The 15,756-nt window shown below is 42.1% G+C and overlaps 1 protein-coding gene across 4 annotated transcripts; it reads left to right on the top strand.

Moving 5' to 3' along the window:
• The first annotated feature begins 5,169 nt into the window (after positions 1-5,169).
• Positions 5,170-15,588, top strand: GTF3C6 (general transcription factor IIIC subunit 6). 4 transcript variants are annotated; one of them, XM_015858610.2, is made up of 7 exons: positions 5,170-7,439; positions 7,896-7,933; positions 12,430-12,510; positions 12,944-13,007; positions 13,553-13,597; positions 13,725-13,838; positions 15,028-15,588. In XM_015858610.2, the coding sequence occupies exons 1-7, from the start codon at positions 7,343-7,345 to the stop codon at positions 15,315-15,317; spliced, it is 729 nt and encodes a 242-aa protein (XP_015714096.1). In that variant the 5' UTR covers positions 5,170-7,342; the 3' UTR covers positions 15,318-15,588. The 4 variants fall into 4 exon arrangements, with proteins under 4 accessions (XP_015714096.1, XP_015714097.1, XP_015714099.1 ...); XM_015858611.2 differs by having other exon boundaries at positions 5,181-7,439; positions 13,728-13,838; XM_015858613.2 differs by lacking the exons at positions 5,170-7,439; positions 7,896-7,933 and adding an exon at positions 12,142-12,274 and having other exon boundaries at positions 13,728-13,838.
• The last annotated feature ends 168 nt before the right edge of the window (positions 15,589-15,756 follow it).

The following is a 15,756-nucleotide window of genomic DNA, read 5'->3' as shown; positions in this document are numbered from 1 at the left end:
TGAATTAAAAGAAGAAAATCCACGTTACAGCATTAAGAAATTGTCTAATTTAGAGTAGTCTGCTGTGACAAATTAGCAGTAAGGTAGCCCTGAAGAACAGCTTTCCTGACTGACCTTTACAAAGGTAAATATCCACCTTAAGCAATTGATGTTTCTCTATTTTGGCTCGTTTTACCTCAAGTTTCCAGGTTACCTACAAGAACAGTACTGGTCCCAACCACTGCTCACTGAGCAGCTATTGCCCAGAGAGGTCGTGGATGCCCCCATCCCTGGAGGTATTCAAGGCCAGGTTGGATGGGGACTGGGGCAGCCTGGTCTGAGATTAGATACAGAGGTTGGCGACCTTGCCTGCTGCAGGGGAGCTGGAGCTTGATGATCCCTGAGTTCCCTTCCAACCCAAACCATTCTTTGATTCTATGTGGATGTTAACGCATTAACTGCAATTCTTCAGATGTGACCATCCAGCAACTTCTTATCAAGCAAACAGTCTGTCCATCAAATCCATGTCTCCTTAAATTAGAGATAAGGATCCAAAGTAGGTGGCGGTCTTGTCCTCTATTACTATCAGTGTCTTAGAAGGACATCAAGTTAGGCAGGTGATTTGCCCTTTGTGAAACCATGTTGGCTGGCACCAATCACTCCCCTGCTTTAACACAGTTTAACATGAGTATCTGCTCCAAAATCATACCAGGCACAGAGGTGACTCATACTGACAGTTCCTAGTGCCCCTGGTTTTCTATGTTTTGTTGTTGTTTTTGTTGTTTTTTTTTTTTTTTTAATAAATTGAGGTTGTTTCCCATTTTCCCCTATGGACTTGGCCACACTAAGGGTATTTCAAGTACGATGGATAACAGCAACTGGCAGAGCCACTTCCCTCAAGACTGTGGGATACGTCTCCTGAGGTCCTATGGACTTCAGGTTCCATAGGCAGAAATACATATTCAAATGGGTATTAAAAGCCACCCAGTTTTATTCTAAGGCTTCCATCTGAATGCTCATGCTGAAGAGATTGACTTTTCTCTAGTACTTAATGCAGAGTGGCTCTAGGACTGGATACTGGCCATCAGTGTAACTTTGTTATGGTGCAGTATTACCTACTGGCAAATGCTAAAGGGATCAGCTCTTCTGAAGCTTCCCACCTGGGCTGATACAAAACCAATTTGCCCTGTGATGGTCCTAAAGCAATGCCATTGTGTCTGAAGGCACAAGGTTTGGAAATACTGGGATCTTCTCCAGAACTGAAGTGTTCTCCCAGGCTGTACAGCCAGAAACTTAGAGGTGGAAAAAATTACTTCCAAATCCATTATACATAATCTAAAGCCTGCTGAAGTGTTAAAGCAAAGCCTGCAGCCAAGGCCTAGAAATAACAGGACGGTTTAGCAACACCCTGTTAAGTTTCCATGCAACAACAGTAATGATGATTCAGTAGAAAAGTTAATGAACAATAGAAGAGCTGCTCTGACTTGGCTATAGGAAGCTATGCAAACAGGATTCATGTTTCAGGAATGCCAAGAATGTACCTGCCTCTTAAATACATCCAAACCCTTGAAAGACAAAACTGTCATTAGAAAGCTGAGACTGAAAATTAGTTCAGTTTGACTTTCAATTATGAGTTCATCTTAAGATTATTATTGCTCTTGTGATGTTTCATCCAGTTGCATTTCATACTGTGGAGTCTGAGGGGTGCTGAGCATGTTACAGTTCAGGTGGGCCTCTGCTATTGGGAGGAGACTGCTTTTGTGTAAGAATTTCTTGCAATATTTCTATTAGTATGCTTCATGCCCACAAAGAAATACCATTGGGAGCAGTAGGGTTTAGCTGAATTCAGAGTTACCGGCTCATTGCTCTCTCATTTCTTGCCACACGCTGTGTGTAGTACCAGAGCTGCTGGTACATTAAAAAATAGCCTCTAGAGAATCTTGTTTCTGCAGTTGCCTGACAGCTGTATCTTGATATGGATTTTATCTACAACATGAAAAATGTTTCCTCTGAGCTATAAATTTGTGTAATCTATGACGTTCCCATTATTTTCTCCACATAGCTTATCCAACATTATGTTGATTCGCTCAGTCAATTGCTTTAAATTTACCTCAAATATTAGAAATTTCAGTACAATATTCTGAGCACCTGTCTGCTTTTTCAGCCCGGAAGGAGTCAGGGTGCCAATGTGTGGTTGCTGATAATCTGCCCAAACACAGAAAAAGTTCGATGCAACTGAGAAAATCACTCAGGTAAAAACCATAAAGAGCACCGACCACACCCTCAGGTGTACGCACAGATCTCTGCCTCCTATTTTTCTGCTGCTGTTTGGGCAGGAATGAGAGCTCTCCAAGTGGGCTGCTTGAGATGCGCTCTGTAGTGCTGGGCCTTCTTTTGAAGCCCTTCTTCTCCTGCCCAAAAAAGCATCTGCTCTCGATGATGAGTTACAGAAGTAGTCGCCTCTTGTTTGTAGCTTCCTGAATGTATGTTCTAAGGTGAAGCTTTAACTGTGGGTACAGTGCTTGATCTCACTGATCAACACATGAGAGAATGTTGCTTCTATCATCTTCAGTTTCCAATATTCCTGAGAACAAGCAGATGGAAGCAGAACATGATATGATGGTTTCTACCTCCAACCAACTTCGTATCTACAATCAGAAATTACATTTATCTATGTAAGCTTCATGAAGCAAACCCTGTTATATTATCTAGAAGATATGCTGATATATATATATATATATTTAAATGTTTTATAAAAGCTTTTGAAGAGAGAACTGAATTTAGAGTTGTGAGTAGCTCAGAGTGCTCTGAAATGCTGCACTCAGCTCAGCTGGCTCTGTTATTGATTAAAGTGGCAATGGATGGGGCCCTGAGAGGTGAACTGTAATGAATATTTAGTCTTGTCAATTCAGTCCCGGGGAACTCAATGGAAAGACTTCTATGGGAACATGTCCTCTAATGCAATTGTAGCCAATTGACGTGGCCCTTGAGAACACCCTTCAATTTTCACATTGATGGTCAAAGTAAGAGCGTGTTTTGAGCAACGTGATCTTCAGCAATGTTAATTTGGAAACGCAGAGAGCTTTAAAGTTAATTTCCCAAATAGAAGCATCGCTTTTTTACTTTGAGGCTATTAAAAAAAGCTGATAATTTTATTGGTAAATCTGTTTGTCTGCTTACAAACCTGCTGACTCGCCGAGACAAACAATTATATTATTTCATGTATTTCTAAAAGGAATACAGACCTTGCATATTTCATACCTCTTACAGCACTGCATATTATGCCTCCTCTTTCTGAGAATTTTGGGGTTTTTTTGTACTGTTACGATGTGGTTGTGTTTATAATTCAGAACTAGGAGGAAATTATTTTGTAGATGACTTCTATATATGTTCACTGGCTTTGAACTGCAGACATGCACATGGTAATGCCTCTGCATCAGGAAGGGGAGACTTCTGGTGTGAGTTTGTAAAGTGACCCTGGCAACTTTGCTAGATTCATCGTTAACAGCACGTGATAGTAAGGGTTAGAAAGGGTTAAAAACATACAGTATCACCATGCTGTAGGCAGTACATGTATAATAACATTTGAAAAACAAACAAGCAAAAAAGGCAAAGTGACTCATTCCCTTAACAGAGGATGTGTTGTACCCAGTGCTCTGCAGCGACAGCTACCGAGTAGAAGACGACCAACGTGCAGAGGTTGCTACAGAAGTTGTAGCACCTGCAGCTGGTGGATGCTGAGTGTGAGGCCGATAGAAGTGGTGAAAGCAAGCAGAAGCCATTCAAAATGAACATGCAAACAGCTGCCACTGGAATCGTTTGTACTCTTCTATGATGAATATTTTTCACATCGTTGTTCCATTTGTTCTTAGGAAGATAATTGAAAGTTCTCAAGGTTTATTTGCAGCTGTACTGTGCTGTTAAGCACCTCCACGCATGGAGGTGCCTTCAGCACATCCATTAACGTGCCGCTGCAGAACAGGAAGGTGTGTTCTCTGATCACCTGCTCTCTTAATATTGTACTCTCTTAAATAAGTCATTTCTGAAGTATGTCAGCTATGCAGAGCACCCCGAGGGGCTCAGCAGACAAGCAGTTACAAACCACTGATTTTCTCTCCAATTCCTCATGTGGGGCTGCTAAGCAGTAGGTAGGAAAGGAATCAGCTACTGGAGAAAGCTACCAACCTTTATTTTTAATAAAGAAGCAGAGGAATCACATTTAAACTTGCTTTTGTAAACCTCTCCTGTCGAATCCCTTTTGTAAAGACCTGTAATCCAGCTGTAGGCTTGGCCAGCTGCCACCTCATTTAGCCAAGTCTCAATTTCTCGCTGTAATAAAGCTCGACCATCAGGTTTTAGTGTAAAAGCTGACCTATAGATTACATTTGTTTCTTAATGTTACAGATCTCTATCAAGCAAAGGCAGGAGGGCATTTCATTTTAGATAACATAAAGGGACCCCTGCGTGCTGGAGAAACATGCTAATATTATTTTTGGTCAGACTGCATTATTATAATGGTTAAATATGTTGAAAGTAATGCGGAATTACAAGTGCTCTTTATCCAAGGTCAAGAGTTCTCAAAATATGCCACCACCTGAAAGATGCACATACGCGGATCTGGTCAGAAGCCAAAAGGGGGTAAGTGGAGGGTCCTGCTCGGTGTGACTGTGCACGTGTTGAAGAACCAACACAGAAATACACCGAGAAAGAAGAGAGAGCCAGCCACAGTCACACGAGGGCTAGGAATACTCTCAAAAGGAAAGCGTCATGATAAAGCTAATAGGCCGAGTGCCAGTTCAAGAAGAATGGAAGCTCTGAGAAACTGCTCTGCTCAATTCCGTCTGTGTTAGAAGAAGCTGGACTCTGTATTCTTTTTTGCAACACTGTATGCAAAACCCTGCGGAATTTTAGCCCGTTTGGGGAAAAGAATCAACAAAACATAGATGAGTTACAGAAACAGATGATCACTTCAGAAACGTTTTATTTCTTCAGGTCACCTGACAGTGATTTAACAAATGAATACAGTCTCTACATGAAGATGATCACAGTTACATCTTTGGGAAAGCACAGGGTGTGCCATCATAGAATTGTAGAATCATAGAATTACTGAGGTTGGAAGAGACCTTAAAGATCATCAAGTCCAACTGCAGCCTAACCACAGCACCCTGACTCTGACAACCCTCTGCTAAATCATAATCCACATACTCGACGTATTGCAGCACTGAAAATACTCACCATAAATATCTTGTTGCAGTGCTGCACGAGGATTGGGTTCTAAACTTCTTGAGAAAACTTCCTGGGGAAAAAATAAAATAAAAAATAAAGGATCCAGCTGGGGAATTCCAGAGAAGCAGCAAAGCCAACTAAATACATTATTCACTGCTGGCCACTGTCAGTATCTGCAAATGCGTGAGGAAAAGCTGATTGGAAAGGCACGGAAGGCAACAAAGAAAATTAGTTTTTGCTTCTAGTCACAGATTCAAGGCTGTCGCCTGCGAACTCTGAGCTGATTAGAGAAAATGAAGCAGAAAGAAAGAGAGCTGCTGGCAGTGACCACTGCTCCTGCTGGCGATGCCAGAACTGGCCATTCTGCAGCTCCTGCCAAACACACAATCCCTTGCACAGACCAGTCCAGAGCTGGACCGATACCAGCAGAATCTTTCCATCTGGACTGCTCCCAAAACGAAGACGACAGAAGGATATTTGTAATGCTTGCACTGCTCTCCCTTGCATTTTGCGCTTGCCAGAACAGTGATGGCTGAACGAGCTTAAAGAAACTGAGTCGGTAGCAGTTACACGTCATGATGTGTTTTAGCTCACTGAATGTAAGGAAGAACAAGTCTGAAATGCTGCTCTGTTGCTTATACAATGGGAAAAAAACTTTTCTGCTTCCAAGTACAGGACATGTTTTCACGGATAAACATGTATATGTGTATAGTAGGAGTCTACAGTATTAATCCTTGAAGACAGAATGTCTCGAGGTTTGCCATAGTACCTTCTTTAAATGTCTCCTTCAAAACAAAGTGTTTTGGAATCTCAGAATCGGTACCTGATGGGCTTTTCATTAGGACATCTTTATCTTAATGCCAGCATAACTTCTATTAGGTAGAATTGATGTAAAGAAAGCTCCTTCTTTTCAGGGCAGTCCTGAGCCTATGTTACATAATAATAATGGACCTGGATGCTGAGGTGGTTAAGTCTGACATCTGGAATGTCACGATCAGCCCTTTATGGAGGTTACAGTAATAATACCAGATCAAACACAGGTACGGCAGTTTAAACTTAAAGAGCATCTGCTCTCATCTCCTGTAGTTCTGTCGCTCAATTACAGTGCAAAAGCCCTGCCGCAAAAAGCAGTACTTAATTCAGTGTTATTTGTAATAACTCATGAACCACGTTCAAATGATGTGCTTTAACATCAGTCGCCATTCAACAACATTTTATTCAGTGTAAACTACTGGGAATGCAAGAAATGCAATTAGGACGTATAAAATTAGTTACAAAAGAAAGAAGCTCGTCCACTGGGGAGTGAAACCCAACACATTGCGTATTTATCTAGTTGTGTGCTGGACATCTTGTCCATAAGGGTGCTGTGACAGACAGTGTTGTAATCCTTTCGGATTTCAGCAAAGCTTTCAACAACTTGCTACAACTGAAGTAGAAAATGAAGAAACTCCTGAATTGACGGTATGTGTTGCTACTGACTAACAAAGATGATCCTAAGTGCAAACAATCCGAAGTTCAAAAGGGTCCAGAATCTCCAAGAGAGCAAATAAAGAGAGCTAAAAAGGCCAAGGCCAACAACCTCAGCCTCTTCCATTCTTATTACGGAACTATATGTGGTGGCTGAAGGCTGCCCACAGTTTAGAAATCCACAGAAGTTATAAATCCTCTTCTCAGAAAGAATCTCTGTAACAAGGAAAGAAGCAGATCAGCAGTACGTACTTGCTTGATGAGAAAAAGCAGCTATGTTTCCCTGCAAACATAAGTAATAAAGGATGGTAAGGCCTGTAAGCCTTCAGGCTAACAGACCTTTGGTTTTTAAAATGAATGTTCATCTGGATTTCTAGGGGGAAAAGAATATCCTTTAAATGAAGGCAAAAATCTCCATGACAGCAGCTAGAGGAGTATAGAGAAATTCCCTCAAACTTCATCTCCTGGCCTGCATTTCTGACTAGCCTGCAAATGGATTCTGTCGTGCCTTTGCTCTAGTGGCGCTTTGAGCCAGCTGGACATAAGATCAGTGGCTTTCCAGAAATCATGTGGCCACATTAGCATAGTCCTGAGCTCACGCTCGCACACCCTGCCTCCCATCCAGCCTCATTAGCTCAGGTTCAGCAACGTGGGAATCGTGGCTACACAGATGCCAGAGTTGGCTCCCAGATGGTTCAGGACACAGGCAGAGGGAAGGCATCGCTGTCTGCACCCGTCCATGCAGATATACCCTCAGATGACCCCAGGTATGTGCACTGATACTCTATAGAATGCAGCATTGCCATCTTATACTTGTAACCATGTCAATTCCATTGTCACATCTAAAGCATTGCTCTCCTCTTAAAACAGCACTGCGTGTAAATTATTTTGAACAATGAAGTTATAATGGCAAAGATTATCACGTTGCATTAGCTTCGTTGCTTCCCAAACACATAATAGTGAAGCAAAGCAGGAAAGAAACTACTGAAGGGATGTGGTGAAACCATGGCAATCTCCTTGCTTCAGCTTTTTGGCATTACTGATAAGTCTTCCTTAAGCAGTGGAAACACTAAGTTTGTGTTGCCATAGATTAGATCCTCCCTTCCCATCCACTATCCATCCTTCCTCTTGAAAACAGAGGCAGATTTCTACCTTTTCATTGTCATCTGCTATGCTATATGCCTTTACTTCTCAGTATTTTCTTTTTCATTTTCTGTTTACAGCAACCAGCTCTTATCAGGAAGCGACCATCACCAGCCAGGTACTGCAATCCCTGTCAGACGCTTTACCTATTTAGGAGTAATTTAAATTCATAGGAATTGCGTATCACTTGTTTCTAAAGGTATATTTTAACTCTGACTTTACTCACCGTTCTTCAGCGGTGCCAAAGGCTTTTACAATCCCCACATCATTCATACAGTGGCTTTACAGCATTTCAGTGGTTACCTTCCTGCCATCGAGTGCCTAACAGTACTGCACCATCCTGATTTAAAACCAGCTTTTCTCATTCTCCTATTTTGGATTTGGGTTATTGTGTTATTTATGGGGCAACAGATTCTTAGTACTTAGAGGGATGCACACACGGATAACTCAGCTCAGCTTTCCGTGTGCTGTTTCATTGCATTTCATTTGTTCAGATGACTCTTCTCTATTTTCTACTTCACTTGTATTTTCAATTCTATCCTGTTCTTTGAGAATACAGAATGTTTATGATTTCACTCACAGCGTAAATTAACATTTTAAAAGCAACTTTATAACACGTTGCTGTAATATCACAGTAAGAAAAACACACACATATCAAATTTATCCCCTCTTGGGCTTCAGTAATTTGGATCTTTCTTTTCTTTATACTGGGTAAGAAATGCTTTCTGTAGGTCAGTGAGAACACCTACAAAAGCACTAAGCAACCAGGAATTCCTGATGGCTGCCAAGTTACACCTGAACAAAAGCCCACAGATATTAAGCCTCTGATGTTTGCGATGCAGATTGGCTAATAACTATTCTTTATTTCCCACACTGAAAGTCACTTCGGCAGTTTCTGAGGTGTGTAGAGAAATGCTTTGAACAGCGCTTCACTAGCAGGCAAAGCTGCGTTCATGTACAAGGCAAACAAAACAGAATCCAATAAAAATATTTCACTTTAATAAAAAATAAGCCATGTGAGCTTAATATAAGAGTATGAGAAACACAATTTTCTGCTTTTACATTATTGTTAGAAAAAAAATCCAAAATTTGATGTATCAGATTGTTTTAAACATTTTAAAGATATACAGACAAGCCAGCTGAGATTAAATAAGAGCTTGGCCCTAAAACATCATCAATATTCCAGCAACCTCTGAAGTCAAGGGCATTCAGCTGCTTCCAGCCCAACAGACATAAGAATTCATATCTTTGGATCTTAAGTAACTGATGCCAAACAATCTGAGGTCATGTAAAAGATCCCAAACATTAACATTGCATAAATTAGCAAGTCAATTCCGCAAATAGGCATCCTTTTCAATCCAGCTGGATAAAAAGTAAACATAATTTGCTCTCCATTTATTACTGGTTGTTTCAAAAGATTATTATCTGCTGAGTTTCACTGGGGAGGATCCCAGTGCTCAGACTCCATGCAGGTCACTGCAGCAATGCCGACTGCTGCTATGCCACTCTCCCTGTCCCCCATCATTCACAGACACAAAGATACTTTCCTCCTATCCTCAATCCTTCCTCAAGGATTTGCTTGATGGAGTCATAGAATCATAGAATGGCCTGGGCTGAAAAAGACCACAGTGATCATCTTCATTTTGAAGGAGACATCTGTGACAACAAAGATGTGCTTCCCTAAGTACATAGGTGCCAAAGAGAAGACTACAGAAAATGTGGGCCTGGTGATGAACAAGACGAGGGACCTGCTTAAACAGGACAGGAAAATACTGTAGTATAAAGTATCTTCTTTGCCTCCATTTTTACTAGCAAGACCTGCCTTCAGAAATTCCAGGTTGCAGAGACCTGGTCTGGAGAAAAGAAGGCTGATCAGGATCTCTTCAGTGTATGGAGATACCTGAAGGCAAAGCACAGAGAAGACAGAGACAGGTTTTTTCAGCCATGACAGAACGAGAGGCAAAGGGCACAAACTCAAACGAAGGAGCATCTGTTTGAACATCAGGAAACACTTGTACTGCATGGGTGATAGAGCACTGCACAGGTTGCAGAGCTTGTGGGGTCTCTGCTTGGAGATCCTCAGAACCTGTCTCTAGACATAGCCCTGTCTCTAGACAAAGCCCTGAGCAACTCACTCTGGGTGTCCTTGCTTGACCAGGGGGATTGAACAAGATGGATCCAGAGGGCCCATCCAACGTCTGGTCATCCTGTGATCTGGGCTTTAAAAATTATAATGTGTTGTTCACAGTAAACTGCCAGATTAGGAGTGATGAATTCCTGTTGTGCACCAGAGACAGAAGCTGAAAGCAGCTGTAAATTCAGCTGAAACTGCTCAGTGCACCCAGAAGATCCTTTCTAATTGTGAGCATACCAGCTTTAGCTCAAGGCTACCCGGTCCAAGAAGACAAAGAACAGACCAGCAAAATGCACTGTCTCAGCTACTGAAATGATACACAGCACAGATCTCCAAACAAATTTTAGGGGGCTACACAGGAAAGAAGTTATGCCAGAAGCAGAGCTAGCAGTGGTAAGGTGTGCATGGTTTCTATTTTACTTTTGATGAGAGACAAGAGAGTTCTCAGGAAGAAGCACACACCCCTGCCCTCCTCTTTTTTACCTCCAGCTCCCCAGTTCTTCTCAGACCAGTTCCCCTTTTACAGCTGAGATTCAGAGCACTCTCTCATGCTGCTTGTCAACCTGCTCCCACTATGACAGACAGCACTCCAAGAGTCAGCAGAAATGCAGTGGCAGAGATTGGGAAGCAGGTGCCAGGTAACAACAAACACTTGTGCAGACTAACTGCCTTGGACACAGTGGCTCTGTGACACCAGGACTGGCATGAATCCTCCAGAAACCTGAGCACAGGACTCAATGAATATCTAACTTCAAGGTCCTGCTATGCTGGAATCTGATTCCAGCTCTTAGAACTGAAGCAGAAACCTAGCAAATGGCTATAGAATCATAAGCTGATCCCATTACAGCTGGAGTGAGACCACTAAATCACAAATAGCAAAGTTTCCTTCACTCAACTTTTTTACTCTCCTACTGTACTGCATCTCACTCCATAGTCTTAGGTGGAACATGCTAAACTGTGGAAATAAGTGCTCCACTTTACCCTTCTTTTCCCCTGCTTTTTCTCACAAGGTTGCTAGGATTTCTTTACATGATCTTGAAGGAGCTTTTCAAAAAGACAAAGATAGATAGAAAGGAACTGTGACACCTATGAGCAGGTTTGGCTTGCAAATTCCTAACTGAATGGGCTCAGCAGTAAAGCTTTAGGGAAATCCAAATCATCCTCTGTAATACTATCAGCCAACTACTTTTGTCCTGAAGCTGATTTATGTTTTGTGACCCTGACCTTTTGTCCAAGGTCTGCATCCAGAAATAAGCTAGTTACTCTCTTACACGCGTTGTTCTGCCTCTCCATTTAAAAATACTAAATTCTGTATTCTCTTCACTAGAAAGCACACAAGTCCTTTGACAGGTACTCATAGTCTAAACAGACTAAACTAAAAACCTCAACAAAGGCTCTCAGTGGTTTTAGAAATTATTTAAACTCTTAGTCATACTCAGCTAAGGCCTCACAACAAACCTAAACGTTAAGCAGGGAATGGAGAGAGAGTAATTGCCTTCTGCAGAGGGGTTGAGAAGGAATTCCAAGCATGAAGATAAAAATCAAAAGAAAACAGGAAAACAAGAGAAAGCAGAAAGCCAGAACATATTGACTAAGTATTTCAGTGAATGTCTTCTGACTTCCCATAATGTCACATAACTGCAGTGATGTTTATTTGCTCAAACAGGAAGTTCAAATCTCTAATTTAAGAACTTCCACACTAGAACTTCTCATGACACTCTTTTAAGGGAGGAATTGTTGAGGTGCACTTGCTGGGTTATGACAAAGCCACATTATGAATGCTCATGGCAAGTGCAGGCTTAGTGTCACTACCCATGTGCACAACCAGCCCCAGTTTGTCAGTCGTTCTTACTTATATGAGCCTCATATAACTCTCTAAATCCAGTGCTATGTGAGGGATTATTAAACCTCCAGCCTTGACAAACCAAAACAAAGCCGAACGCCGGCTTCCCTAAGAATAACTGCTGAACTAACTTGTACGGTCGGGGATTTCTCTAGGAGAAAAGCCAGAGCGCTGCACTGACATTTGTGTTCTGCTCCTTAAGGCAGAGCTTAGGGTAGGGGCTGCCGTGAATTCCCTCGGCGCCAGCTTTTATTATTACCCCCGGTATTTAACACTGCAATGAATGATGTTGGCACTGCGGGCACAACCGACACAGCGCCTCATGGCCGCCCCCTGCTGTGGGCACGGCCAGGGGCGGGGCCGGGCCCCCTCTAAGATGGCGGCGCCGCGGTCACGTGGTGCGCGCTGAGGCGGGCGGTGGGGGAGCGGCTGGCAACATGGCGGCGGCGGAGGGTGTGAGGGAAGAAGAGGATGAGGTGGAGGTCGGTCTGCGTGATCCTCGAGCTCCTCTGTTTCTCCGGCAGCGTTAAGGGAGGGGGCGAGGCGTCCATTTATGCTGGAGTTCTGTGTTTCTCTGTTGTTTTATCTAGAGTTCAGGTCCATCAGTAATAGGTGCACGCTGTAACTTATCTTGTAGGAGCAGCTGGTGATGGTGGAGCTGTCGGGAATTATTGATTCAGACTTCTTAGAAAAATGCGAAAACAAATGCAAGATTTTGGTGAGTGATTACAGCACAATAGGAAAGGGGTAAGTGAGTATGAGTGTTAACAACAGCAGGGCTGCTTCCAAATGCCTTGAGGTCTATGAAACTTAAATAAAATATTCGGTAGAGAGTTGCATGAGCTTCCTTGGCTGTATTTGGCTGCGGGTTGTGGTCATTCTATCGGAAGCAGCAGTTATTGTGCTTTGAGATTCTCTTGCAGTGTTGTTAGAATAGCTTTAAATATCTGCATTATGTCCTCCTCATACCCAGCCTACCTGGTCTCATTCACAAAATAAGCATTCCTTCAGACTGTTGATATTATATCATGGGGAAACTTACGAAAGCCCCAGTAAAAGATTCTGCATTGTGCTGTGCTCACCATTCTCTGGTTGTACAGTAAGAAATGGACTCTTAACATGTACGTTATTTTTCCCCCGTTTCTTTGTAGGGAATAGAGACAGAGAGACCCATTTTACAAGTGGACAGATATGTCTTCGCAGGAGATTATGAAGGTAGGAAAAATAAAAGACTCTCTCCTTGTTCACGTTACCCAAAGAACCTTCTTAACATTGTGGTTATATTTTATCACTGCAAATGGAGAATATGAGACAGTGAAGAACTGAAGATCTTGATGGTGTCTGTATAATAATAGAGAGCAGCACCATCTACATTTGCCACACATCCAAATTTATTTACAGGACAGTATGTCCAGACTTGATTCTGGGGTGTACCACCTGTTATTTCTGAAGGAAAAAATAGGGAGCATTAGATGTCCTGGAGTAAGTGCTTGCAGTCTCCTGTATAAGCAGAATGGATGTGCTGTGCAAACTGTGGCTCTCCTATTTGCCTTATGGTGACGTAACTGGGAAGGAAATGATCTGAAATCCTCTATTGTCCATTCAGTGATAGAGATACTGGTATCTGTTTCTGAGTTGGCAAGTGGTTAACAAAGGTTTGGCCATTGGGTGAGGCTGGAAATCAGAGTTGTGACAGTGAGTGCAGTATCTGTAGCTGATAGATATTAGTGTCTAAGGCTATTTCACTTTGTTTTCCTTAGATGTCTTGGGAACCTGCGTGTTTTTTGAGGAAAGCACAGAGCACGGTAATGGTAACAATTTGATGTCCTGTTTATTGTGAGATTCAAAATAATCTTAGTCTTGTTGCAGCTGATAGCGGAATTCACTATAACAATCACCTTTTGGGTATTGTTTTATCTCCTCTCTTCATAGTAGATGCTGAAGGCAACCAGAAACTACAGTTGAAGTACAAGTGCCACACGATGAAGAAGTTGAATATGACACGGACGCTTTTGTCAGAGAAGAAGGAAGGAGAAGAGAGCATTGGTTAGTGCCCTGCCTCCAATGCATAGGGTCACTGTTGGGTTATACTATGAGTGTTGGCTTTGAGCTGAGTGATTGATTCAAGAATGCAGAAATTAGAGGAGCTTCCTTCCTTAGGCAACAAATATATACTTAAAAAAATAAATAAATCAGATTCCTTCTGCTCAGAGTTGCCTCCAGTAGGAGATTCCTGCAGAGAGATGTAAGCTCTGGTCAAACGTATGCTGAGATTCCTTGGCATGCTTGTCTATAGTATGGGAGTTTTGGCACTTGTTCTGCAGTCTGAAGCAATACTTTTGTGTCTGTTAGTTCTAAATTGATTCTTATTTCTGTCACCTTGGTGCTTTTTGAACCTGTGTAAAATTTGGAAATCTATAATGTCCTTGGTAAGAAGTTCCATCTTTTATATACTATTTTGTTCTCATGTAATATATAGTTAATTGAACCTAGCTTTCAAGCAAGTGTATACCTAGCAGACCATACCCTTTTTATTCTTTTCATACTATAGGCAGGACTCTGCTTATACATTTGCTTTATTTCAGTGTTTGTTTTTTTTATATATACCAAAGTCTGTGCTCTTCAATATTCAGATACTGGGTGTCCCCCCTACATGCGGTAATGCTCATTAACAGCATCCCATTGCTTTTAGCTACCTGTGCTCACTCAAGTCAGTGTTACTGCTTCGTATTTTAAGAATATGGCTATTTAGTATTAAACGTGGGTAGTTGGCAAGACATTGCTTGTAAGTTGTGTAACGTATTATCTGGAATGTAACCACAACCCAGCAGTCTTAGTGACACCACACATTCCTCCTCTTCATATAGTTATGTAATACTAACAAACACTATTCACTTTAAAGTGCCACAAACTAGAGAATGTGTTGCTTTATAAAAAGGCCTGTTTTATCTTTTTCCCCCCACAGGGAGCAGCAATGATGCCAAATATTCCTTCTGTACTCTGACAGAAACTTAATCATGTGCATATAAAGTAATTAAAACATCTTGTGAGTTGGCAGTATGTATATTGAAGTGGGAAGGGAATCCCAGTTCTGTTTGCAGTCTGTTGGATATATATATATGTATTTATATATATATAATTGGTGAGAAATCCATTTGCACTGGATGATCTTTTAGGTGTTTTCCAACCTTGGTGACTCTATGATTCTAATGCTGTTTTTCCTTTGTTGCATCAGGTGGTGTGGAGTGGTTGCAAATCAAGGACAGAGACTTTTCCTACCGCAGGCGTAACACCATTTGTAACTTTCTGCGTGAACAGGAAGATTCGGAGGAGTCAGCTCAGGCTGCGGATAAATTAACTGAGGAAGCGGAGGGGGAGGTGAGCGACAGAGGAAACTCTGACATGAACTGTGATTTGGAGAATCCAAGTAGCTTGGATGCTGCTTCCATCCCTCTGCCTGACAGCCCTGCTTCCGAGGCAGAGGATTCTCCTCACAGCGCTGCCTTAGGCGATGCACCCCTGTGACGCGGGCTCTCATCTCTTCAGACTTTGTTTGCTGAATTAATGGACCGATGACACAAGTTATTATTTTATCTGGGCAGTTTGTGGTGGGGAAGGACCGGCACCGTGTTCTTGTGCCTTCCTGTCCTGTTTCGATTATGCTGGGGGGAGCTTTAGTGTTTTTTTTTTTACTTGTTTTTGATGCTGATTGGAAACGTGTGCATCTCTACCTCAAAACTGAAGAAAAGGAAACAGCTGCATAATAATGAAATAAAAAGACCCTGCCTTTGGATAATATGGGTGTATTGTATGTGTTGTAAAAAGGAAAAGAGGGTGAGTTGGAGTTTACACTGCATGCCCTGAAGCTCTCAGGTCTGGCTTCCCCTTGTGTCCTGCAGCGACAGCGCTGACAGCTGGTTGTGTGAGGGTCCCTGAGGGTCTCTATCACCCATCGTAAGCTGAG

Source organism: Coturnix japonica, chromosome 3, assembly GCF_001577835.2.
Source record: "Coturnix japonica isolate 7356 chromosome 3, Coturnix japonica 2.1, whole genome shotgun sequence".
Classification (NCBI taxonomy): domain Eukaryota; kingdom Metazoa; phylum Chordata; class Aves; order Galliformes; family Phasianidae; genus Coturnix; species Coturnix japonica.
The sequence above is the reverse complement of the archived record's forward strand: the minus strand, read 5'-3'. Positions and strand labels throughout refer to the sequence as shown.